The 24,467-nt window shown below is 58.8% G+C and overlaps 1 protein-coding gene and 1 long non-coding RNA gene across 15 annotated transcripts in view; one reads left to right on the top strand and one right to left on the bottom strand.

Annotated features, from left to right (window-relative positions):
- RNF212 (ring finger protein 212) lies at positions 1-24,136 on the bottom strand. Of its 14 annotated transcripts, none has more exons than XM_020899457.2 (13): positions 23,628-23,766; positions 21,215-21,276; positions 18,955-19,029; positions 15,143-15,242; positions 14,548-14,604; positions 13,764-13,822; positions 13,070-13,119; positions 12,918-13,001; positions 12,004-12,049; positions 10,548-10,611; positions 1,517-1,586; positions 272-393; positions 1-186 (listed from the first exon to the last, which is right to left on the bottom strand). In XM_020899457.2, the coding sequence occupies exons 1-13, from the start codon at positions 23,734-23,736 to the stop codon at positions 152-154; spliced, it is 933 nt and encodes a 310-aa protein (XP_020755116.1). In that variant the 5' UTR covers positions 23,737-23,766; the 3' UTR covers positions 1-151. The 14 variants fall into 14 exon arrangements, with proteins under 14 accessions (XP_020755116.1, XP_070318689.1, XP_020755117.1 ...); XM_070462588.1 differs by lacking the exons at positions 1-186; positions 15,143-15,242; positions 23,628-23,766 and adding exons at positions 3,794-3,993; positions 16,605-17,066; positions 23,987-24,136 and having other exon boundaries at positions 311-393; XM_020899458.2 differs by lacking the exon at positions 1-186 and adding an exon at positions 3,794-3,993 and having other exon boundaries at positions 311-393; positions 12,918-12,978; positions 15,171-15,242.
- The window catches only part of LOC139033421 (uncharacterized), a 20,446-nt gene continuing 19,776 nt past the window's right edge, over positions 23,798-24,467 (top strand). The window contains exon 1 of the long non-coding RNA XR_011485997.1: positions 23,798-23,898. This is a non-coding gene — a long non-coding RNA (uncharacterized lncRNA). The remainder of the gene's footprint in view (positions 23,899-24,467) is intronic.

The following is a 24,467-nucleotide window of genomic DNA, read 5'->3' on the forward strand; positions in this document are numbered from 1 at the left end:
TGCCCTGGAGAGCCCGAAAACCATTTATTCATTCATGTGGCCGAGTCGCTCTGTCAGGAAGAGGTGGACCGGCGCCACAGACACCCAGACGGGGGTGAGCCTGCTGTCATGCAGAGCCCCCCATGGACACCCAGACGGGAGGAGCCTGCTCTCACTCGTGCACAAGTCCCCCAAGGCTGGCAGGCCCTGCAGGGAGAGAGACAAGGTCACTGCGAGGGGCCACAGGGGCTCTCGGGGCCTGCGCTCTGGCTGCTCCCTGGGCCCCACTCGCCTGGATGCTGCCTCTGCATCAGCCCCGAGATGCTGATGGGCTGCCTGGGTGCTGCTCCTCTGCCCGCCGCGGGCGCTGGGCTCTGCCTGGGCCACTCACAGGGCATCTGCAGGGCCGGGATCCTAGCAGCAAATTTGATAGATAAAATCACCAGTGCCTTTGGCCCCACGGCCACTCAAGGGCTGGCTGCTTCTCAGTTTCCAAGGGCACACGGCCAGCCTGGGGCCATGGGTCCAGGGGGAGCAGCCCCCACACAGCATCCGGCAGGCAGCCTCACCGGAGGCCCGCTGTGGGCTGTGGTGACCCTGGCAGGGCCCCGAGAACCGCTGCTCATTCCTAGGGCCCAGAGCATCCACACGGGGCCCCAGGGTCCTCTGTGCTGATGCTGAGATAGTTACAGTCAGGGGGCATGGAGCAAGAGGAGCTCCCTGGGGGGTCAGAGGGCACGGAACGGGGGATGGGCTGGCTGGCTGGAGGTCAGAGGGCACGGAATGGTGGTGGGGGGCTGTCTGCCTGGGGGCCAGAGGGCATGGAGCAGGGGGGCCTGCTGTCTGTGGGTCAGAGGGTGTGGAGCAGGGGGCTGGCTTCCTGGGGGTCACAGGGCATGGAGCTGGGGGCTGGTTCCCTGGGGGTCAGAAGGTGTGGAGTAGGGGGACCAACTCCCTGAGGGCAGACGGCCCGGAGCAGGGGGCTGGCTGGCTGGGGGTCAGAGGACACAGAGCAGACCCCTGACATGGAGTGGGATGAAGGTGGCCTCACGGAGGTTTGGGTTGCAGCCTGTGTTCAGGCAGGCAAGGGGGTGGCTTTGTCAGTCACAGGCAAGGGGCCAGGGGTCTGGACGGTACCAAATGGCAAAGTGAGACGGGAGCTGGGTGAGGGGTGAGAGGGAAGGAGGGGTCTGCTATCTGCAGAGATGGCCTGGGCTCCCAGGGCTGAAGAACCCCCGGGGGAGGCAGCCCATGCCTGGCACAGCTGCGCCTGCACGACGTGTCGCCGGGCTGGGTGCGCTGGGGCCTTGCCAGCTGGAGCCCTCGGGGCAGCGCCTGCAGAGTGGCCACCTGATGCCAGGAGACCCTGCCACCCCCGGGGTCCTGCAGCCAGGACGGCTCCTCCAGGGTTTTTGTGACAGTGACCCGTGTCACGTTTCAGCTTCAAGAACATGAAGCGGTGCCCAAGGCACAGCCTCTCTCAGAGCCTGGGACGGGCGGGGTCCAGGTGCCCCCAGAGGCCAAGGGTGGGACCTACCTGAGCGACTGGGGCTCGCTGGAGCATCGGGGCGTCAGGCCAAGGTGCTGAGGGCGGTGGGCGATGCTGCCTGCAGTGAGAGGTCAGGGGGGCTGTACCCATCACCACCCCCACCCAGAACACCCCGCGCTCTGCTGTCTTCTCGCCGAGTAGGCAGCCTGATGCCACCGCCCCCCGCCCCACTGCCCCATTTGGGAAGGACGCCCCTGTGTGCGGCAGCTCTCGATCCACATCTGGACACCTGCCACCCCGAGGCCACTGGCAGGGAGGCCCTTCTGGCTCTGAGGAGGGCGGCAGCCACCGGCAACGCCAGGCGCCGGGACCGCTGTGTGGTCTCCACCCAAGCCACAGAGGCTTACCCTCTGACTCCTGCCATTGACCCCTCCCGGCCAGTGCAAAGCTTCTGTTAAAGATGTGAAAGGTCCCTGGTGTGCTTCAGCCACACCAGGGGGCAAGTATGGAAACACCGCTCTTTTGAATACCTGAATTCCTCTGCATCTCAGTTCTGGAGTTGCAACAGGAGGAAGCAGGAAAGAGGGGATGCCAGAGTTTAGCTGAGGTTCCCTTGTGTCCCCTCACGTACCCCTTCCACGACCAACCCACACCAGAGAGGGCGAGTGCTTCTCCCAACACTATGTGGCCAACGGGGGTCTCGTCTCTTTGCCTGGGGCAGTGTGGACTATGAAGACACAGCCCACAGCAGGTGACCGTGGGAGACCCCCAGAACGGCTGAGAGCCAGGATGAACCATCTTAACAGCTGTGTTCATCACGCCTGCTATATTTGGGGCTTTACAGGGTCTGACAACCTGGGGCCTCGATGACCCTGGAGGAATGGCCCCCCAAGTGGGCTGGCTCTCAGAGGTGGGCCCGCTGTGCCCAAGAGCTGTGTGCGCCTCTGACGTGAGAGCAGCCAGGCCGGGGCTGGCTCCTGTCTGTGGCGGCACTTGGCCCAGACAAGCGGGGCAGCCTTGCCACCTGCCGGCCTGCGCACCCCGCTGCCCCTCCAGGGCCAGCCCCCACCCTGGCTCTGGCCCAGGCCTGCGCCTGTGGCTCCCGAGCAGCCCTGCCTCCTGCTCCTGGGGACTGCGAGGCCGTCCTGCCCATGGCTCCCACCCTGCTGGCCTCCTGGAGAGAATCCTTTGTTCGGCGCTCACACACTCGAGCCCTGATGGCCAGCAGCAGCAGTTTCTCACCTGTGCTTTACAGGACTCTGGGGACGACTATCATTATCACCGCCGAGGACCCTGAGGCCCTAGGAGGTCAACAACTCACAGGCTGTGTGGGCAGCGGCGAGACCCCAGGAGCACAGGCGCCAGGCCCTCAGTTGGTGGTCTTTCAGGTCCTGCCTGAGAATCAGGGACCCTGAGGTCAAGGTCTCTGTCCTGAGGGTGGTGACCCCAGCGCTCAGGAAACCGAGGCAGCGGCAGGGCCGGGTGGCACGGATCTGTTGCAGACCCAGAGCTGCAGCCCGACTGGGAGCCAGTGACCAGCCAAGGACGCCCCCAGGTCAGGGCCAGGTTTCAGTTCAGGAAAGCATGGTAATTGAGGGCGTTTGGCAAGATTTCCTTTTGAAAAATTCAGATGGAGACCATGTTGACATGTAAAGAGGGTGAACTTCACTGCTGGGCGTGTGCGGTGCTCGTGCCCATGACACCAGGACGGGGGTCCTCTGGACAAGACCCTGGGTGCTGACAGCTGGGAGATCGAGACAGGCGAATGGCTGGCCTCGCGCACAGGCTCATGGGTGGGAACCGGCAAGGGGATCGAGCCACGGTCTCACAGCTTCAATTCTTCCAGGGGTGTTTGCCAAGAACTGACTTCCAGCTGCCAGGGAGCTGAAATCTGCGAGGAGACTGGACCATTCCAGGACATCGCCAAGGCAGCTGACAGCCCCGCACCTGGACACCCACTGCCGCCCGGCGGGGTGGGGGCTCCCTCAGCTGGGCCGAGAGAGGGTGGCTGGGAACCTGTGGCTTTGCGTCCCAGGACGTGAGGAGGAGGAAAGGGCACAGCGCTGTGGCCAGCACGCAGACCCAGACCAGCCACGGCCATCCTGGGGGAGCGGGGTGAGGCCCCAGGACTCACACCATTTTGAAAAGTCCTCCAAAATGAGCAAAGGGCAGAGAGCCCTCAGCTAGGAGAATGTTTCCTCACACGCGGGGACGCGGGGACACGAGCACAGGGTTGATGGCGACTCCTGGTCAGAAACAAGGGGCCAGACAGCAGGACGACCCTGCAAGGCGCCAGTCAACCGAGAATCTACCCAGTGAACTCACCCTCAAATGAAGACAACGTTGTTCAAAGGTGGCCAAAAACCAGGAGAGCTCACTGCTGGCCAAGCTGCCCCACAATGAAACAGTGCTTGGGTCGGGTAAGAGTGACCGCCGACAGGCACGCAGCTCTGGGAGGTAGGAGGCGGGTGCAGATGCCTGTGAAGAGGGCTTGAGTCCTCCTGCCTCTAAGACAGTGAGCATCTCTAAAGGAAGCAGGAGAGCCGGACTGTGGGCTCTTGTCATCCACAGCTCCACGTCAACAGAGCTTCAGACGGGGAAAGCCACTTGATCAGAACTCAGTCGGGCGGCAACAGAGGCTACGGCTCCCCAGGCACGAGAACCACGGGACAGCGTCCCTCGGTTGGCTTGGCTCCGCACCACCCCCGCAGGCTCAGCTTCAGCCACCTCCATCTCTGTTTCCCAGAGTCCCGAGGCGGGCGTCACAGAGCAAGGCACAGGCAGATCTGAGTCCTGGTGATCGGGTGGATCCGGGGTCCCGCCTGCCGACATGCCTTCAGGCTATGTCCTCACGTGACCTTTCCCTGAGTGTGCATATCCCGATGACATGGATCCAACAGGATCAGGTCCCACCTTCAGGGCTGCACTGACCTCCTGAAAACCCCAGCTCCAAACACAGCCACAGCTTTAAGGGGACACAGTCCACAGCAAATGGCGCACTAAGAGTGGTGAATGCAAAAGGAGGCAGCTAAGGAGATCCGGATGAACACGGAACCCCACACGGCAGACAGAACGCAGCACAGAGGCAGACATTCAGGCCAAACCCGTTAACAGCGGTGCCGACCCAGTGGACTGAACGCTCTACCCAGACGTGGAGATCACGAGCGTGACCCAACCACGCGTGTCCACGGGACACACACTTTAGGTCCAAAGGTGCAGATGGGTGAGAGCAAAGGACAAAAAGATGCCTTGTGCATACTGTACCCAATCCGAAATTCAATGAGGAAAATTCCACTACAAATAACTCACTCCTAAGGTTCCAGTTTACAAAAAAAGCATAAGACTCGTACTCTGAAAATGACAATTCTTCAGGTCACTTAGGAACCAGTAAGTGGACAGATCTGTCAGGTCTCATTTAGAGGGCAACCCCCCCAAACCATTAGCTCAGGTAGAATCTAATCAGTGGATCTTAGGATTCATGTGGAAATGCACTGCACTTGTTGTTCAGTCACTAAGTCGTGTCCAACTCTTTGTGACCTCATGGACTGCAGCACGCCAGGCTTCCCTGTCCTCCACTGTCTCCCAGAGTTTGCTCAGATTCACATCCACTGAGTCGGTGATACCATTCAACCATCTCATCCTCAGTCATTTCCTTCTCTTCCTGCCTTCAATCTTCTCAGCATCAGAGTCTTTTCCAATGAGTCAGCTCTTTGCATCAGGTGGCCAAAGTATTGGAGCTTCAGCATCAGTCCTTCCAGTGAATATTCAGGGTTGATTTCCTTTAGGATTAACTGGTTTGATCTTGCAGTCCAAGGGACTCTCAAGAGTCTTCTCCAACACCACAGTTTGAAAGCATCAATTCTTGGGTGCTCAGCCTTCTTTATGGTCCAACTCCCGCATCTCTACATGACTACTAGAAAAAACCACAGCTTTGACTATACAGACCTTTGTCAGCAAAGTAATGTCTCTTGCTTTTTAATAGGTTGTCTAGCTCTGCCATATCTTTCCCTCTAAGGGGGCTTCCCTGATAGCTCAGTTGGTAAAGACTCCACCTGCAATGCAGGAGACCCTGGTTTGATTCCTGAAGATCCCCTGGAGAAGGGACAGGTTGTCCACTCCAGTATTCTTGGGCTTCTCTTATGGCTCAGCTGGTAAAGAATCTGCCTGCAATGTGGGAGACCTGGGTTTGATCCCTGGGTTGGGAAGATCCCCCTGAAGAAGGGAAAGGCTACCCACTCCAGTATTCTGGCCTGGAGAATTCCATGGATTCATGGGGTTGCAAAGAGTCAGACACGACTGAGCGACTTTCACTTTCCCTTTCCTTCCGAGGAGCATCTTTTAATGTCACGGTTGTAGTTACCATCTGCAGTGAATTTGGAGCCCAACAAAATAATATCTGCCACTGTTTTCATTGCTTCTCCATCTATTTGCCATGACATAATGGGACCAGATGCCATGATCTTTGTGTTTTGAATGTTGAGTTAAGCTAGGTTTTTCACTCTCCTCATTCACCCTCACCAATAGGCTCTTTAGTTTCTCTTCACTTTCTGCCAGTCAGTTCAGTTGCTCAGTCATGTCTGACTCTTTGCAACCCCATGAACCACACAGCATGCCAGGCCTCCCTGTCCATCACCAACTCCTGGAGTCCACCCAAACCCATGTCCATTGAGTTGATGATGCCATCCAACCATCTCATCCTCTGTCGTCCCCTTCTCCTCCTGCCTTCAATCTTTCCCAACATCAGGGTCTTTTCAAATGAGTCAGCTCTTCACATCAGGTGGCCAAAGTATTAGAGTTTCAGCTTCAACATCAGTCCTTCCAATGAACACCCAGGACTGATCTCCTTGCAGTCCAAGGGACTCTCAAGAGTCTTCTCCAACACCACAGTTCAAAAGCATCAATTTTTCGGCACTCAGCTTTCTTTATAGTCCAACTCTCACATCCATATATGACCACTGGAAAAACCATAGCCTTGACTAGACAGACCTCTGTTGACAAAGTAATGTCTCTGCTTTTCAATATGCTGTCTAGGTTGGTCATAACTTTCCTTCCAAGGAATAAGCGTCTTTTAATTTCATGGCTGCAGTCACCATCTGCAGTGATTTTGGAGCCCCCAAAAATAAAGTCTGACACTGTTTCCCCATCTATTTGCCATAAAGTGACAGGACCAGATGCCATGATCTTACTTTTCTGAATGTTGAGCTTTAAGCCAACTTTTTCACTCTCCTCTTTCACTTTCATCAAGAGGCTCTTTAGTTCTTCTTCACTTTCTGCCATAAGGGTGGTGTCATCTGCATACCTGAGGTTATTGACATTTCTCCCGGCAATCTTGATTCCAGCCTGTGCTTCCTCCAGCCCAGTGTTTCTTGTGATGTACTCTGCATATAAGTTAAAAAAGCAGGGTGACAATATACAGCCTTGATGTACTCCTTTCCCAATTTGGAACCAGTCTGTTGTTCCATGTCCAGTTCTAATTGTTGCTTCCTGACCTGCATACAGGTTTCTCAAGAGGCAGGTCAGGTGGTCTGGTATTCCCATCTCTTGAAGAATTTTCCACAGTTTATTGTGATCCATACAATCAAAGGCTTTGGCATAGTCAATAAAGCAGAAATAGATGTTTTTCTGAAACTCTCTTGCTTTTATGATGATCTCTGTTGGCAATTTGATCTCTGGTTCCTCTGCCCTTTCTAAAACCAGCTTGAACATCTGGAAGTTCACGGTTCACATATTGCTGAAGAGTGGTTTGGAGAATTTTAAGCATTATTTTACTAGTGTGTGAGATGAGTGCAATTGTGTGGTAGTTTGAGCATTCTTTGGCATTGCCTTTCTTTGGGATTGAAATGAAAACTGACCTTTTCTAGTCCTGTGGCCACTGCTGAGTTTTCCAAATTTGCTGGCATATTGAGTGCAGCACTTTCACAGCATCATCTTCCAGGATTTGAAATAGCTCAACTGGAATTCCATCACCTCCACTAGCTTTGTTTGTAGTGATACTTCCTAAGGCCCACTTGACTTCACATTCTAGGATGTCTGGCTCTAGGTGAGTGATCACACCATCGTGATTATCTGGGTCATGAAGATCTTTTTTGTAGTTCTTCTGTGTATTCTTGCCACCTCTTCTTAATATCTTCTGCTTCTGTTAGGTCCCTACCATTTCTGTCCTTTATTAAGCCCATCTTTGCATGAAATGTTCCCTCAGTATCTCTAATTTTCTTGAAGAGATCTCTAGTCTTTCCCATTCTGTTTTCCTCTATTTCCTTGCACTGATCACTGAGGAAGGCTTCATCTCTCCTTGCTATTCTTTGGAATTCTGCATTCAAATGGGTATATCTTTCCTTTTCTCCTTTGCTTTTTGCTTCCCTTCTTTTCACAGCTATTTGTAAGGCCTCCTCAGACAGCCATTTTGCTTTTTTGCATTTCTTTTTCTTGGGATGGTCTTGATTCCTGTCTCCTGTACAGTGTCACAAACCTCCATTCACAGTTCATCAGGCACTCTATCAGGTCTAGTCCCTTAAATCTATTTCTCACTTCCACTCTATAGTCATTATAGTTCTGCCATTGTGGTGGCATATCTAAGGTTATTGCTCTTTCTCCCCGCAATCTTGATTTCAGCTTGTGCTTCATCCAGCCTGGCATTTCACATGATGTACTCTGCATACAAGTTAAATAAGCAGAGTGACAATATACAGCCTTGATGTACTCCTTTCCCAATTTTGAACCAGTCCATTGTTCCATGTCCAGTTCTAACTGTTGCTTCTTGACTTGCATATAGGTTTCTCAGGAGACAAGTAAGGTGGTCTGGCATTCCCATCTTTTGAACAATTTTCAAGAGATTCTGTGGAGCACAGTTTGTTGTGACCCACACAGTCAAAGGCTTTGTGTTTTTCCTTTGATCTATAAGGTAGTTATAATTGTGTTAATTTTCAAATATTTGTTTTATTCCCAGATTTTTTTTCCTGTTGCTGATTTCCAACTTAATTCCACTTTGGCCCCAAAATACCCTCTGTGTAAACAGTCCTTCCCAAGTGTCAGGGCCTGTCTCACGCCTCAGTGCAATGTCCTCTCCACAGAACGTTTCAACTGACCTTGGAAAGCCTCCCTCTGCTCCCCCACCACTGCTGGGGGCACAGTGTTTATCAGGTAAGTGGTCACTTACCTTACTATCGCTTGTCTAGTAGCTGCATCAATTACTAACAGTGAATGTCCAAATAAGTGCTGAAGGAATGATTACTTTAAAAATTCTGTGGTTTTGGCCCCATGTGCTTGGGGGGCGTCTGTGTGGGGTGTCTGATAAATGGACCTGAGCTGTGCAGAAGAGCCTCTGCCCGCTGGGCGCACAGCCGCCTGCTAGGGTAACGATGCTGCACTGGCTCCCGACCCGCTGCTCGCTGAGGTACCTGTGTTGTGTCTCAGCCTGTGTGCACCTCCAGGCGCGAGGCAGGTCCCCCGCAGACAGTGCACAGCAGGCAGAGGTCTCTGCCCTAGCGGGCACTCACACCAGACGCTGTTCCAGGCCGATGCCGCGTGTCCACTCCACTGCTTGCTTCCGCCTCTGAGTGGGAGCGTGCGCCCAGAACGCACTCGGTTCGCCCCGCCGCCCGTCAGCCTCTGCTCCGGGCGCCTGCGCGCAGTCAGGTGCGCACGCCATCGTGAGCCTCGCGTCCTGTCACCGGGAGGCTCCCCCGCTCCTGGCTGGTTTCTCGGGCATCATCTGGCGTGGGGTCACTCCTCTCACCCTGACGTGTCTGCACTGCCGCTGGAACGCGTCTCAGGGGTGGGGTTACGTCTTCCCTGGCAGGCCTGCTGCTCAGCACGAGCTGGGAGGGGCTGGCGCGCGCCCGCTCCTGCCGACTTGCTGTCTGCTCTCTGCGCCTCGGTGCTCCCCTGTGTTGCCTTCTAAATGGTTTTTAATGGAACTGCTTCCATTCCTCCAGATTTAAAATGGTTCTTTCCTTTTTTGCTTTTTAAAAATTGAAGTACAGTTTACTCTCAATGTTGTCTAGTTGTAACGTACAGCTATGTGTTCCAGTTACACATTTATCTATCCTTTTCCATTATGGGCTCTTACGATATTGACAGAACGGAGAGGCAACAAGGTCCTGCTGGATAGCAGGGGTACTGCGGTCACTCTCCACCAGACCCCGGGCTCCTAAGGGGAAGGTGCTCCTAGCAGCGGGTTCGGTGCCTTGGGCCTGCAGACACTGGTATGAGACCAATCCGTGCAAGGCCATGCCAAGGTGGGGGCCTGGAAGGCCCAGTGCCCAGGAGGAAGGCCGCCTCCATCACCAACGGGATGGGCCAGCAGGAAGCAGGCGGTGCCTGAGGACGCCGGAGCGGAGGTTTCACAGGGGCTGAGAGGTGCTGCGTCCATGGAGCAAGCAGTTGGAGCCCTGATTGGTGGACACGCCAGCTGCACAGGAGGATGGAGGTGGGCAGGAGGCGAGGAAGCACCTGGGAGCGACTGACGGCCTGAGATCCCAGGAGAGCAAGGGCAGGGAGACAGAAAGGCACAGGCCTGACCTGCACCCATGGTTTCCATCTGAGGCTGGGCAGAAGGAAATCAAGCCCCAACCAGGTGCTTAAATTCCAGGGCGGCACCAACAGGCCCTGGAAGAGGCGGCGCAGAATACCTACACCTCAGGGGTGACGCTCAGGACCTTGGCCTCAGCGAGAGAGGACAGGAAGTCAAGGGCAGAGATGCGGCAGCAGCGGTGAGAGAAAGCCAAGGTGCTGAGGGTAGAGAGGAGTCAGCACGTGGCTCACGCATGTGTGTTTCCATGACGCCGCCGCCCAGGGAACTTCCGGGAGGGACTTGGGGGGGACGGCGTGAGCCTGAGCCTGGGCCTGGTGCTCAAGCTGACTCAGGGGAGGGCCGGGCGCTCACCCAGCGGCCACGCTAGCAGCAGCCAGGAGGCACAGCGGCACTAGGACTCCTGTGCACAGCCCGGAGACAGGACAGGACACCAGGGCCAGCGGCCCCTGCATCGCCTCAGGTGGGCCTGCAGGAGTGGCTCACTTTGGGGGAAGGGGAGGCCCTGCAGCGTGTGCAGTCTGGGCGAGGCGAGGCGTCTCCACTTACCCATGCGTCCATCCCGAGGTGGGCTGAGCAGGGAGATCCTCGGTGGGCCAGCGATGACCTCAGGCTGCATTGTAAAGAGAGAACGACCGCTGATGCTCCAGACTGGCTCAGGAGCAGAGATTGTCCCTGTTTGCTAAGAACACAGATCCTCAGTCGCATCTATCTGATACACTGCTGGTGTTGTGTGCGGGAACACGGCTGTTGGTGACTTTGCGCCTGCCGCCCCAGGGGGCCCAGGTGGTGAGTGAATGAAGGTTCCACTGGTGACTTTAAGGATCTCACAAGAAGAAAAGTAAACGAAGTTCTTGGCTGACATGAGGAGTTCGAAAATCCTGAGTAATCCTCACTTTGGGAGCGTCTCGTCACCTAGAAATCCAGATGCTGACAGACACTGGCAGGCGGCGGCGAGGGCAGGCGTGCTCCGCAGTGTGCATATGCCAGGCGGGGCCCCACCCCACCCCGCTGCCCCGAGCCCGCCGCTAACTGCGCGGTGGGGCCTGGTAGGGGGCACACGCCCCATGGGGGCCAGGAGCCTGGGCCTGGCACTACTGCTGCTGCCCACTGGCCAGCACGCCCCATGCCCTCACTGCGCCCTCGCCCCGCTCCCAGGCCTGGCAGCACAGCGCTCCCTTGCTCCTCCGTCGCGCGGTGAGCGCCAGCTCTGTGGCAGTCTCGGTCTACGGCCCCCTCTGCCGACGCCTCCACCCCAGCCTCGCCGCTGCTGCAGGACGACAGCCTCAGAGGGACCCCCAGCACTCTGCAAGCGCGGCTGCGCTGCCCAGCAACCTGGTGTCCACCCACGGGAGCAGCTCCCTGCCTCTGGGCTCCAGGCCCTGCCCACTCAGCGCAGGCTGACACCTCGCAGAGCCTGCGGGGATGGCCGGGCTGGCTCTGCACGCCGAGGCGGCGTGGCTGCGTGTGAGCAGGCCCCACCTCAGCCTTCCTTCGGCCGCTGTGCTCAGAGCCCCTCCGGCTTGGCCCCCCTCCCAGGCCCCCTCTGGCCCCCCGCTCCTCCCCCACCCCCAGCGCATCCCACACTTGGCGCCCCGTGCCCAGCAGAGGCCAGCCTGAGGAGCCAGCCACAGCGTGGGGACAGAGCGCTGCCAGGCAGAGCCGTCTCTCCTCACAGGCCGAGCCCCCTGTTTGCAGGAGGGCCTATGCCAGCACACAGGAAGACTATGCAGGCGCAGGGCATCCAGTGGGCACTGCCGCTGCCCCGGCTGGAGGGGGCGTGAGTGCAGCAGCTCCAGGAACTGAGGCGTCACGAGGCCACCGGGCCAGGGAGAGAGGGGGCTCCCCCGCCCGTGACCGCACCCCAGCCTCCCCCCAGGCCTCTCCTCGGAGCCTCCTGGCGACCAGCCACCTCTGCATGTGCGCCGTGGGACAGCTATCCACGCCGGGAAGGACCATCTGTGCAAAGTGCCTGGGACCACACATGTGATGTCGGTGCACTCACCTTTCTCCTTGGAGAGGGCGTGAGGTCAACTTCCATGGACTCGACCCTGTTACACAGGCAGCGAGACGGTCACGGCCTGACTGCATGGAAGTAACAGAAACACGCACGCATGCACGCACACATGCACACGCACACACATGCATGCATGCACGCGCACGCACGCAAACGTGCACACACAAGGCCCTGCGGGCCTCCTCCCTACAGTTGCTCAGCACTCCCAGAGCGCAGTGATCACAGCCCCGCCAAGGCCAGCAAGGCCTGTAAAGCAGACACACCTGCCCGACACAGACGCGCCCACCGACACAGACGCGCCCACCGTGTGACTGGAACAGCCTCCCGTCTCCTGCCCCCCATCCGCCCCTGGAAGGTCCACTCTCAGCTCCTCCTCGCCACCTGCCCCGTCACTGGGCTGCTCCACCTCCTGCCGGATGTCCAGGGCGGGACCCCACCTCTGTCCACCCTACCGCCTGGCCCACGTGGTTTACACACGCAGTGCTCATCCACATGAGCTCCCTAGTTAACCTGCTCCAGGCTGGTGGGGACGGGACCAGGCCTTCCTGCAGGTGCACAGAGCAGCTGGGAGGAGGGCCTTGCTCCCTAGTTTCTGAAGAGCTGGGGACGGGGGTGTGGCCTGCCAGGCACGGCCAGAGCACCCCCATCAGCCTTGCTGCCCACGGGCCCAACTGCAACTTTCCAAGAAAGACACTCCACCAGGGGTCTAGGTTCCAGAGGCTGCCACCGGCCCACCGCTCTCATCCCAGTCAAAGGAAGGGCCCAGCCTGGTCACGTGGCCACCCCACCCACCCCTCTGGCTGGGGATGGGAGTAAGGGGCAAGCGGCAGAGGTGGGGGGGGGGGGCGGGCAGGCGGGGGGGCCCAGGGCCTGCGCTGGGGACGGGGACTAAGGGCGCAGACCTTTCAGAGGCTGATGAGTCACGGGACTGGAACAGAGGTCCGTTTGGCCTTGCTGAAGGCGCTGTGACGAGAAAGCACAGACCACTGTGCTGGAGCTATAGGCACACCCAGCACCTGCACCCCCCACCCCTTCCAGGCATCACTTCACTTACTGGAAGCTGGAGTTTTTACTGTGCTGAAAACTGCTTGTTGTGACCTCACCCTAAATAAATGGAGGAAAGGCATTAATTGAGTCGCAAACATTTACATCCAGGTAATTCCTTCCAACGTGAAGTAAGGAAAACAGAAACGACCCATTTCTCCATGACATGCCTTGGCCCCTCCTCACCTCGGGAACCTGCACAGGCCTGGTCCACCCCAGAGGGGCTCCCCTGAGTCCCCAGAACCCACAGCAGGCAGCGCCAAGAACACAGCGGGCGCTCCCTCAAAGTCTGCTGAGCAGGACCGGCTGCTGGGCCCAGCTCCCAAAGGGCATTTGTGCCTACTTCCAGGTGACCTCGTGAAACAAGTCTGGTGCTACTGTGTGGGGTGGACAAGCGTCCACGGTCCCCGAGACAGAGCCAGAAGCAGAGACACCACCAGGGCAGGGAGGGGAAACCTGGGTATGCGTGATCTGGGGCGAGGGTGCCAGCTGCGGGGTTCCCCCTGGAGGGAGACCGCAAGCCACACCAGTGCAAGTGGAGTGGAGTGGCCAGCGAGGGGGCCTGGCCCAGAAACCACCGCCCCAGAAACACCCCACCTAGAGACCAAGGAAAACAGTCAGACTTGAACCTGGAGACACAAAGTGCTGTGAGCCTTCCCACCCGCCGCGTGCCCTCCCCCCCGCCGTACGCCCCCAGGACTCGCCTCTGCAGCTGCTCCACCCGCAGCGTCGACTTCCTGAGAGACCCCTCCAACTGAGAGACCTAGACACGGCCAAACGACTTCCCGTTACCACACAGGCCGGGTGACAGTTTAGAGGAGACAAGTGAATCCTCAAGTTCTTAAACCCAGGAATCAATGCAAGTGATGCGGCCACAGCCCTCGCACTTTTTGTGAGAGTTTGTACCAAGTCCAGGTCACCAAGTGTGTCGGAAACGGGCTCCAGGAATCTCTCCAGGAAGTGTGAAGCCCAGCCCAGCACCGCCGCGCCTCACGGGGCACCCTTTGGGCAGAGTACCCTCCGGCCAGAGCACCCTCCCCGCCCACCAAGCGCCCCCTTGACGCCTGCCCCTTGCTCCTCTCAACCCACACGGCCCAAAAGGAGGCTTCAACCCAAGTCAAGCTGAAGCTCCACATTTGTTTTCACTAAAGCTTTATTTTCCTTCTTTTGAGTTTCAAAACCAAGTGAGGAGGATGCTTTGGGGATAAGCAAATGGGCACTAAACCTCCTTTTGTGAAGATCAGCCAGAGCTACTTTATGCTCACATTCATGGAAAAGTACCACATAGACCGTGGGGTGACTGCGGGTCTGTACTGATGTCCAAGGTGGAAGCGAGACCACAGCTGGGTCTCCAGGCGGCTGCGTGGCTGACCTCAGAGAGGCACCGCGCAGCGGGCTGAGCGTCTGCAGCAGACACCGCCCAGCAGCCCGTGCCAGGAGGGGATGATGCAGACACCTTGCTCCCTGCGGCCCGCCAACTGGAGTTACCTTTTCTCCGTAGAAGGCTAACAGTCTCCTCCTGTGCTTTTCTTGAAATTCTGAGATCTGAGAAGACAACACACATCAGCTGCTGCAGAGGCTGAGGCCGGGGGCTTCCCGAAGCCCCTGGCTCCTCCCCAGGCATGGCCCCCCTGCTGCCCAGCAGCCAGAGCAGATATGGGCAGACCCCGGGCTCAGTGGACAGCCCTGGCCAGGTGAGCTCCACCCAGAGGTGCTGAGCACCACGGGTTTCACGTGCAGATCACGTGGGCGCGACGGCTGCTCTGCCCCCTTCCACGTGGCTCCAGGGGCACTCAGGACACAGGACAGGACACGACCCACACGGGCCAATCACCACGCGCTATCCCTCAGGGAGCAGCCGCTGGATCTCAGGAGCCCCCCACCAGGACTTCGCTGGGCAGGGACACCACCAGGCAGGCTGGCAGGGCCACACTGCTCTGGGAGCCCAGTCAAGGCCAGCAGTGCCTGAAACCAGCACCATCCTTGGTCTCCAATCATGAGCCCCAACCTCCATGTCTATGGAGCAGAGCCTGGACTGTTCCTGGAGGTGCTGACGGATGTTACGGGAGAATGACTGACTCACTTCTGGGAAGGGAGAGCTGTTCATTTACGTATTTATCTGGCTGTGCCGAGTCCTGGCTGTGGCACGCAAGGTTTCCCATCTTCTTCACAGGATGCAGAATCTGCAGTGACAGCACACGGGATCTAGTTCCCTGACCAGGGATTGAACCTGGGCCCTTGCACTGGGACCGCAGAGTGTTAGCCACTGGACCACCAGGGAAGGCCTCAGAGAGAGCTATTCTGAAACCTTGGGGTTTTCAGATGACACTCACCCTCCTGAAACACTGAACTGAACTGTTTAGGCCTAATTCTTGTCACCTGTGCACAGCTGAGAGACAGCGGAGACGTACTGAGTAAGCTGGTTGAGGCCTCTATCATGTAAACGCTCCCCCAGTCACTCGCTGCCCCCAGGCATGCAGACGGCAGGGCATGCTCCCAGGGCTCACGGGTCTGGTCCAATGGAGGGAAGAAGTCCTTCTGTGCAAAGGAGGCTGGCTGTCTCAGGGCAGGGGGAACCACAGGTGGAGGGCAAACACCCTCCCAGAGCCCCTGCCATCTGGCTCATCAGAGGGGTTCAGAGCCCTCACTGTTGGGGACTCGCCCCACGGGACAACGGATGTGCATCTCCACCCACGGGAGGGTCAGTGGACACAGGCTCTGCCCAGCGCGCCTGCCTGTGGAGGGAAATGATGCGAGGGCACCCAGGGCCGCCCCTGCAGGAGGCCTCACAGCTCCTGAGGCCCCGTCCCAGGAAGGCTCTGGATCACACCGACGGCCTTCACTCCCGCCGCCCCCACTGGGCCCTCGCCAGCAGATGCCCAGTCCTCACTCATTAGCTGGAACTGATCCTGCCCCTCCCTCTACCTCCCCCAGGCAGGACTGGAGGTGAGAGCCGTGCCCCCGGGAAAGGTCTGAACAGGTCTAAAGCTGCCTTCCCATCACTGAAGCAAAACAAGGTGACAGTCACTTCTCTCAGCTCACTCCTCCGAGGGTCCCACGCTCAGGGCAAGAGAGACCGATGTCGGAAGCTGACCCCTGAACACATGCCTTGGGGCAGGGCCCCGCCTCTGGGCGTGGCCCCGGGCTCCTGCTCAACAGCGTCGGGGAGCCAGTCACAGGGAACCCCACCTCTGAGGCACTGGGCCCAGAGAGGGCCGTGGACAGGCCACTTCCAAGGAGAACCTTGGTGAGGACAAGCATGCAGGGCTCCATGATTCAGACGCAGCAGGACAGGTGAGGCCACAGCAGGACCAGGGCCATGGGCAAGGCTGACTGTGGGCAAAAGGCCGGGGAGGGGGCGGCCCCCGAGCAGCAGGTGGGAGCAGCCCCACTGAGGGCAAGGGCTTCGTGTGTGCTTGGGCGCGGCCATGCACCACCTAGCCAGCCTCTGGGATTCAGTGTCGGCCTGACCGACAGCAACAAATTGAAAAAGGGCTTGAGTCCCTAGCTGGAGCGAGACAGAGGTGAGACTTGATGACACTCACACAAAGTCTGCAGGCCGTGCCTGACAGCAGCCAACCCTGGGTCTCCGCAGAGGCCGAGGAGGAGCTGACCGCGGCCATGCCACCCTGGAGCCCAGGACAGTGGGAGGACTGGGCCGGAGGAAAGACGCATGTCCTTGGGTCGGGTTACGGTCTGGGAGCAGCACATGCCGAGGGTGTCTGTGCTGAGGGGTCAGGAGACTCTGTCCAGCCCAGCGCCCTGTGTCCCTTCTCCACGTCATGGGGAGAGGCTGGCGGGTGAGCGCATCAGAGGTGGGGAGGGTTCGGGGCGGATCTCAGTCAGCTCAGCAGGAACCGGTGGTGCTGCCACCGCTCAGGCAAACCCAGGCCCCGCGCAGGCGCTCGCAGCCTCGGTCCCGGCTGGCTTCACTCTCTTCGAGTCACAGAGGGCCCCACAGAGACCGTTCCACGGGTTTTACCTACAAATGACTGCCCTGTAAGAAACTAACGCAGTGAGAAATTAAAGATGCTTATTAAATGCACTGAAAGTCATAGCAAACTCAGCATGCCAGCATCCACAGCGAGCTGCCCTGCTCCCTGTTGTGGGCCACTCTGCACGAGGCGGGCACTTGACCACCACCAGCTGCCTGACCACGCCTGGTGGGCGCACGTGTGGCCGGAGGTGGAGAGGCGGGCACTCAGCCTCCCCCGGGGCCCCAGGCTCTGTGCTGGGCCGTCCCTGGAGAGACCCCTCCAGGCGCAGGGCTCCCGTGGACTTCCCATGGATCACCACTGGGGGCAGCTCTGGCCTCGGCGCCTGGCCTGAGAGAGGTCCTCCACTTCGACTGAGGCAACAGAGGCAGTCCTGCCCAGCGCTCACCTCGCACTGATGCTGAGTCCGAGGGTCTCCCGGGGCCCCTGGCCACCCCGGCACGAGGGGTCAGCCCTGGCCCGGCTGGTGCTCTTGGCAGAGCCAGAGAGCGGCCTCCCAGGGACGGGACAGTCCCCCAAGCTGGCTGACCATGGTCTCCAGGCCCACAAGCCCACGGTCCTGTGAGCAGCAGTGCCCAGGACGGGCCTCAGCCACAGTCGGCCCCTGCCGCTGCCCTACTTGGCCTTACCCCGAGGGCAAGTGGCAGGCGGCCAATGTGGGGTCTGCACCTTTAACAGAAAGATAGGGGAGTGCTGTCCAATGACATCTAGTGAGGAATGCCCAGCATTAAGGCTGGGGATGGAGCAACTGTGCAAGAAGCAGAGATGACGTGCAGGCACGAGGGGGTAAGGAGAGGACGCACAGGCACGAGGGGGGGTCAGGAGAGGACGCGCAGGCATGGGGGGTCAGGAGAGGATGTGCAGGCATGAGGAGGGATCAGGAGAGGATGTGCAGGCATGAGGAGGGGTCAGGAGAGGACGTGCAGGCATGAGGAGGGGTCAGGAGAGGACGCGCAGGCATGGGGGTCAGGAGAGGATGTGCAGGCATGAGGAGGGATCAGGAGCTAACACGGAGGCACAAGGGATCAGGAGAGGATGTGCAGGCACGAAGGGTCAGGAGAGGACGTGCAGGCACGAGGAGGGGTCAGGAGAGGACGTGCAGGCACGAGAAGGGGTCAGGAGAGGACGTGCAGGCACGAGGAGGGGTCAGGAGAGGACGCGCAGGCACGAGGAGTCAGGAGAGGACGTGCAGGCACAAGGTGTCAGGAGAGGATGCTCAGGTACGAGGAGGGGTCAGGAGAGGACGTACAGGTACAAGGGGTCAGGAGAGGATGTGCAGGCATGAGGACAGATGAGGAGAGGACGCGCAGACACTAGAGGTCAGGAGAGGACGTGCAGGCACGAGGAGGGGTCAGGAGAGGACACACAGGCATGAGAGATCAGGAGAGGATGGGCAGATACTAGGGGTCAGGAGAGGACATGCAGGCACAAGGGGTCAGGAGAGGATGCGCGTGCACGAGGAGAGGTCAGGAGGGGAATGTGCAGGCACTAGGAGGGGTCAGGAGAGGACGTGCAGGCACAAGGAGGGGTCAGGAGAGGACGTGCAGGTACGAGGGGTCAGGAGAGGATGTGCAGGCATGAGGACGGATCAGGAGAGGACACGCAGGCACTAGGGGTCAGGAGAGGATGCACAGTCACAAGGAGGTAGGAGAGAGTGTGAAGAGAGGGCGTCAGGAGACACTTTGTCAAGAGTCAGCCCGCTGCCTGGTGTCTGGACGCCTCAGGCCCACCTTCCAAACCCAGAGCTAGGGCCCAGCCCTCAAACCCTGAGGCAGCATGGGCGTCTTGATCGAGCAGCCGCTGTTTCACACCCGCAGACATGGGAACAGTGCCCGGCCTTCCACAGTGGGGGTGGACATGGACTGGGCTCCCAACCCACCTCCATGGCCAGGGGACTCACCTGGGAGGTCTCCTTGGCATACTTCCTGCACAGACTGTCTATGCCCATGAAGAGCGCCTGGATGTCGGAGTCTGTCTGAAAGAAAATGCTGCTTCTGCCAATGCTGCCTCCAGGGCCCGGAGGTCCATGCGCTTCAGGGCCGAGACCCGGCTAGGACGCTGTCGCAGCGGCTTCCCGGGGCCCCCGAGGACACCTTGGTGTGGGCGAGGGGCAGCGCCACCTCCTAGGGACCAAGGGTGGCGCTGAGGAGTTTCGGGCAGCTGCCGGGGTTGGGGCAGCCGGGTACAAAGGAAACGGTGGAATCAGAAGCAGGAAGAGCAACGGGCACAACTTCTAACTCTCACAAGTATGTGTTGAGTTACTTGAGCGTAAACGTGACAAAAGACGGTTTATGAACTGGCACCTGCCCACCGGCACGCCTCCTGCAGGCACTCCTGCCTCCCCTCTCCCCTCGTCAGCACGAGAGGCACAGAGGGCGCGGACAAGGACACACATGGGCCTGTCCCCGCTGAAATGAGTCACGCTGCACTCGGAAAGAGGTCCGCAGAAGAAACCAGGAAGCACTTGAAGGGTCAGGGCCCCAGGAGCTGCTGGAAGACCTTGTGGCGGGGAGGGGGCAGCTGCTTCATTGGAGAGGGGGCAGCTGCTTTGCGGGTGGGGGCAGCTACAGGGGAAGCAGCCCCAGACTCCTCTCAGAGAAGGGGCTGGGAAGGGCACTGGCAGGGCAGGGGGCCTGCTGCAGGCGCTCCAAGTACACGCGAGCCCCACACTCAGATCTCCACCCGAGACCCTGGACAGCACCCGACGCCCTGAGCCCCGTACTTCAAAGGAAACAGGACAGAAGCCTGCCCCCACCTCCAAGGGCCCCGGTGAGCCCTACACACAGAGGCAAGGGCCCCAGTGATGAAGACCGGATTGATGCCCACTAAGGACCAGGCCCCACAAGGAGACCTTCCCGGGCCCTGGGGGAGGCGAGGGTGTCGGTGCTGACCTGCCAGGGCCCAGGGCTTCCCTGAAGGGAAACAGGGATGGGGAGCCCCAACGGCACAGAAGGGGCCTGCACTCCCTACGCACGAAGGAGGAAATATTAATAGAAAAATTCTGAGTGTTATTTCATTTAATCTTTTCAACAATGCAATGAGGGCCCCAGAGCAGATGGGAAAGGGACCTTTCCAGGAGCCCACAGCTAGGACGAGAATTTGCTCTGGGTCTGCCAAATTCCAGAGCTGGGCTCACACTAAGACACACTGGTTACTCCCTAGAAGCTTATTATGGGAGAACAGTTCCTCCAAGTGTGGACCATGGGATATTAATATGCGTTCCTTGAAAAAGGGTTCTGTCGCAAATGCATTTGAGAAGCCCTAGGTGGAGGAGGTTTAATGAAGTGATGCACTCTTTCTATTTTGAAGACAATGTGGTGGTCAAGAACCCTGGCTGGCTTGGGAATCAGTCAGACTTGGGTTCTCAATGCCTCTCTGTCTCTCTTTTCGTTTGTGATGGTTAGAAAGACATTTTGCACCACCACCCTACCCTCCCACACCACCAGGCCTCACTTTTCCCCACTTCTAGGAATTTATGCTCCAGAAATAGTCTTACAAGTATGTAGAACTATGGTAATAAAAAAAATGTTCATTTTAAGACTGAAATAGTAAAAAACTGAAAAATCCCAAAGGTTTTTTCCTATCACACCAGGAAGTCATTTTTAGAGAATGTGGGTGTGTACACTTTAGAACATGTAGTGTCAACTGGGAAATACCACTTTGTTAAAATCCCACCAACACCCAGAGCAGGGCCCACACTCCTGGTTGTTGTCCTTGGAAAACAGGAGTTGGGGACTTTCACATTCTGTTATGGTTTTCTGTTATGTTTGAAGTTTGAGGTAATTTTATGTTTGTAATCATAAAAAGAACTTTTACAGATTAAACATCAGATCAAATACACATCTTGGGACCTAAACTTGAATGGATCAACTTTACCCTCTTAACTAGAATGGACCCCAAGGAGACCAACCCCACCACCATGAGGAGCTGCAGGAACCAGTGCCCCACGCCCATCCCCAGACGCCCCACGCCCGTCCTCAAGCAGCACTCAGGCTCTGGTGAGGGAACAGCTGTGTGAGGTATTCAGAACCACTAGTGGACTTTATACAGAAAGTCTGCATGATCTCCTAGCACACCAAGCAAATCAAAGTAAAAATTGAACATCACACTTTTAAAAAAAATCACTGATTAATATTAATATACTATAGACTTCTACTTACATGTTTTGAAAGTAGAATTGTACGACAAGCAACTTTACAAATCAAGCATTCATCCCTTTTACCTACAAAAGAAAGCACACTTTATTACAGTGAACAGTGCTTTTAAACATATATAAATGCAGACCTTAAATTACAGTACTTGTAAAAGTATACAGGATTATAGCACTTACCGTGGAAAAGCCTGGGGGCATGCACATAGCTGAAAAGACTTACACAGTAACAATCCATTTTTTCTTGTTATCCAAATATGCTCCAAAACAGTGGCCATACAGATCAACAACTCTTAAACTTAGATCAGCCCAGATTATTTCCAAGCATATTTTATAGAAATAAAATGGGGATAACTTAGCTGAAAATTTTAAACACTACAAAATGAAAGCTCCTCCCCCCAACCTGACAGCTCCAGGGTTTTGCTCTGCAGCTTGGCCTTGGCAGCAGGGCTCCTGGGAGGGCCAGGCCGCTGAGGGGCTGAGAGCCAGAGCCGAGGTGGCTAGTCCCCTGGCCGCCCCGCCCATGCTCGGCCTCCTCCCACCCACCCCTCCTCCACTGCCTGGCCCTGGGCCCCGCAAGGCTCCCCCTCCTCAGCCCCCTCGCTTCCAGCTCCTCTCTGGCCCTGCCCGGTCCTCACAGCCTCTGATCTCGTTTTCTCCACAAGGCAGCTCGGAGGCCAGGTGTCCACACCTGGCTGCCCCAGGTCTTCCTAGGCAGCGCCAGTGGCCCAATCCCAGGGCTGTCCCCTCCACAGTCATCGCCTGAGAAAGAGGCCCCATGAGGCCCACACCAGAGCTGATGAGCTCGGCCCCCTTCCTGTGTCTTGAGGGGACGCCTCCCCTTCCCCACCCCAGGCCTAGTCTTTCAAGGGAGGGCTCACCTCCTCTCCCACCCATTGCCTCCCACAGACCCCCTAAGCTCTGCCTCCGCCCACCCTCTCTCCTCCCAGCACCCAGACAGTCCCCCTCTCCTCTCCACAGGGCACTTAGGCAGGTAATCCTCAGGCCGGTGCCCTGACTGCCTAGGAGGCCTGGTTTGATATTTTGGTCTCTCCCCGCCCCAGCCTCCTCCTGCCCTCACCCAGCTTCTTTAGGAAACGCTCTGTCCCAGGTGAGAACAGGCTTGCGTGTCTCCTGCCTCCCACCCTCCCCTCTCCAGCCCCTCCAGTCCCCTCCCCACTGCACTCCGGTCTGGACCACCAGACCCTTGTGTGCTCACAACCCTTTGCAGCCTCCCTGCACGGCTGGCCCCGGCACCTCTTTTCCAAATGTGAGGTCCTAAGCCTCAGCTCAAACCTGCTGTCTCCCCTGGTACTCTGGATGGCCAGGGGGGCCCCACCCCCAATCTGGCCAGCTGCCGCCCAGACTCAAGTCTGCCCAACATGAGCCCTGCTTCTGTCCAGCCCTGGCGGCTGTCCTGCTTAGACACGTCTCCCTGTGCTGGGCTCCGCTTCCTCCCAGAGTGCTGCCTCCCCTGCCCCCATCCTGCGTCCTCCGGCTGCCAGGATCCATGCTCAGCCAGCCCACCTGGGCACACGCCTCTGCCGCCCCAACCCCAGAACCTGCGAGCCCAGCACCAGCACGCCTGTGGCACCACCACGACAGACAGAGCCTGGAGGAGCCCGAGGGCCAGTGGTGAGCTGGGAAACATGCCAGGCCGGAGCAGGTGTGGTGGGGAAGGGGTGCGAGGGGCAAGCGTGCACCGAGGGTCCTGAAGGGAGAGGCCCAGACACGGGCCCGCGAGGGGCGGAGTGTGGGGTGAGCCTGGCACTGGCTGGAGCCCCTGCTCACGGCTGCCCAAGGTGATGGTGCCATTTCCTTCGGGGGGGGGGGGGGGGGGGCGGCAGTGATGTTCTGATTTCCTCATCTGTGAGCTGGTATCACAGGTCAGTCACTCTGTGAGAAATCTCTGCATTTTCATTTAGGCTTTTTTCCTGCCTGAGCTCTCTAGGTCAATAAAAACACTTCAGAAACAGAGAATGTCTGTCAAGGTGGGGCCACAGGCGTGGGTGAGGGGCTCGCAGGTCCTGGGGTGGGGGTCGGATCACACCTCACAGCCCCGCAGGCAGCCCGGCCCCCTCCCCTAGCTTCAGGCCCTCACACGCACCGCCGCCTCTGGGGACCGCTCTGCACCCGCCTCCCCGTTTCCCGCCCCAAGCCCGTCGGGCTCCAAGGGGCAGGTGGGACTGAGGTGCAGGGCCCCGCGCGGCCCACTGTGCCGGCGGCCCCGCTGCGCCAGCCCAGAGGCGTCCAGGAGACGCGAGCCCGGGCCTCTTGGCCGGCGCCCTGGCCCTGGTGCCGCCAGCCCTCCCCCAAGAAGCCCTGCTCCGAAGGCCCTCCCGCTCGCCTCAGGGCGCCTCCTCCTTGTGTGGCCACCGCCCAGGAGCCCGGCTGCCGGCCAGCGCTGCCCGCCCCGCCCTGACCTTTGCGCAGGCAGACGTCACAGTACACGTGGCCACAGTTGGTCAGGCTGAAGCACGACGTCGCCTGGGGCGGCTGGAAGCAGCGGTTACAGAACACCCAGCTGGCCATGTCTGGCCCAGGGCCGTGCCGCCGCCGCCGCGCGAGAGCCACGCGAGACCTGGACGCGGGATCTGCGCCTGGCCCGAGGGCGTGACTCCGCGCCTGCGCGCCATAGTTGTGCCGCCCCCTCCAAAACGCGCCCCGGAAGGTACCAAGGCAGGAAGGGACAGGGTGAGGAATTACACTTTGCCGTCTGTGGGTTGTCTCGGCCGGACGTAGGGGAGGAGGAACGTGCAGGTGGGGACCCAGCCGCACTCACTCCGGCGCTGCAATCCCCAGTGATCCTCCTGAGTGCAGTGCGCGGTACTCCAGGAGCCATGTGGACCCCCGGGCGGTGCCGAGGTGCGCGGAAGCCGCCGAGTCTCAGGGACCCTCACAGGAGGCAGTGCCTGGGCGAAGGGTGGAGCCGGCCACGGGGAGACGTGACGTGTGCCGGCCTTGAGCGCGCTGCGCTGAGCTGACGGGCCAGGAGGCCCTTGTGCTGTGGTGGCGGTGGGGAAGGTGAGGGGACTTGAGGGCTGCAGACTGGAGGTGGGAGGGGAAGGGGCCCTGGGCCACGAGGGACCAGTGGGGTCAGAGGAACAGGAGGTGGGGGTGGGGGGACACCTTGGGGTGGGGTTCTAGGAGATCGTTGGGCCAGGTTGGGGCGCCAGGAGGGCTTGATGGATCAGCGTGGGGTGTGACTAGGGCCCAGGACCAGCTGACCCGGTCACATGGCAAAGCTGGGCCAGGCGAGCCAG

Source organism: Odocoileus virginianus, unplaced genomic scaffold, assembly GCF_023699985.2.
Source record: "Odocoileus virginianus isolate 20LAN1187 ecotype Illinois unplaced genomic scaffold, Ovbor_1.2 Unplaced_Scaffold_5, whole genome shotgun sequence".
In the NCBI taxonomy this organism is placed as follows: domain Eukaryota; kingdom Metazoa; phylum Chordata; class Mammalia; order Artiodactyla; family Cervidae; genus Odocoileus; species Odocoileus virginianus.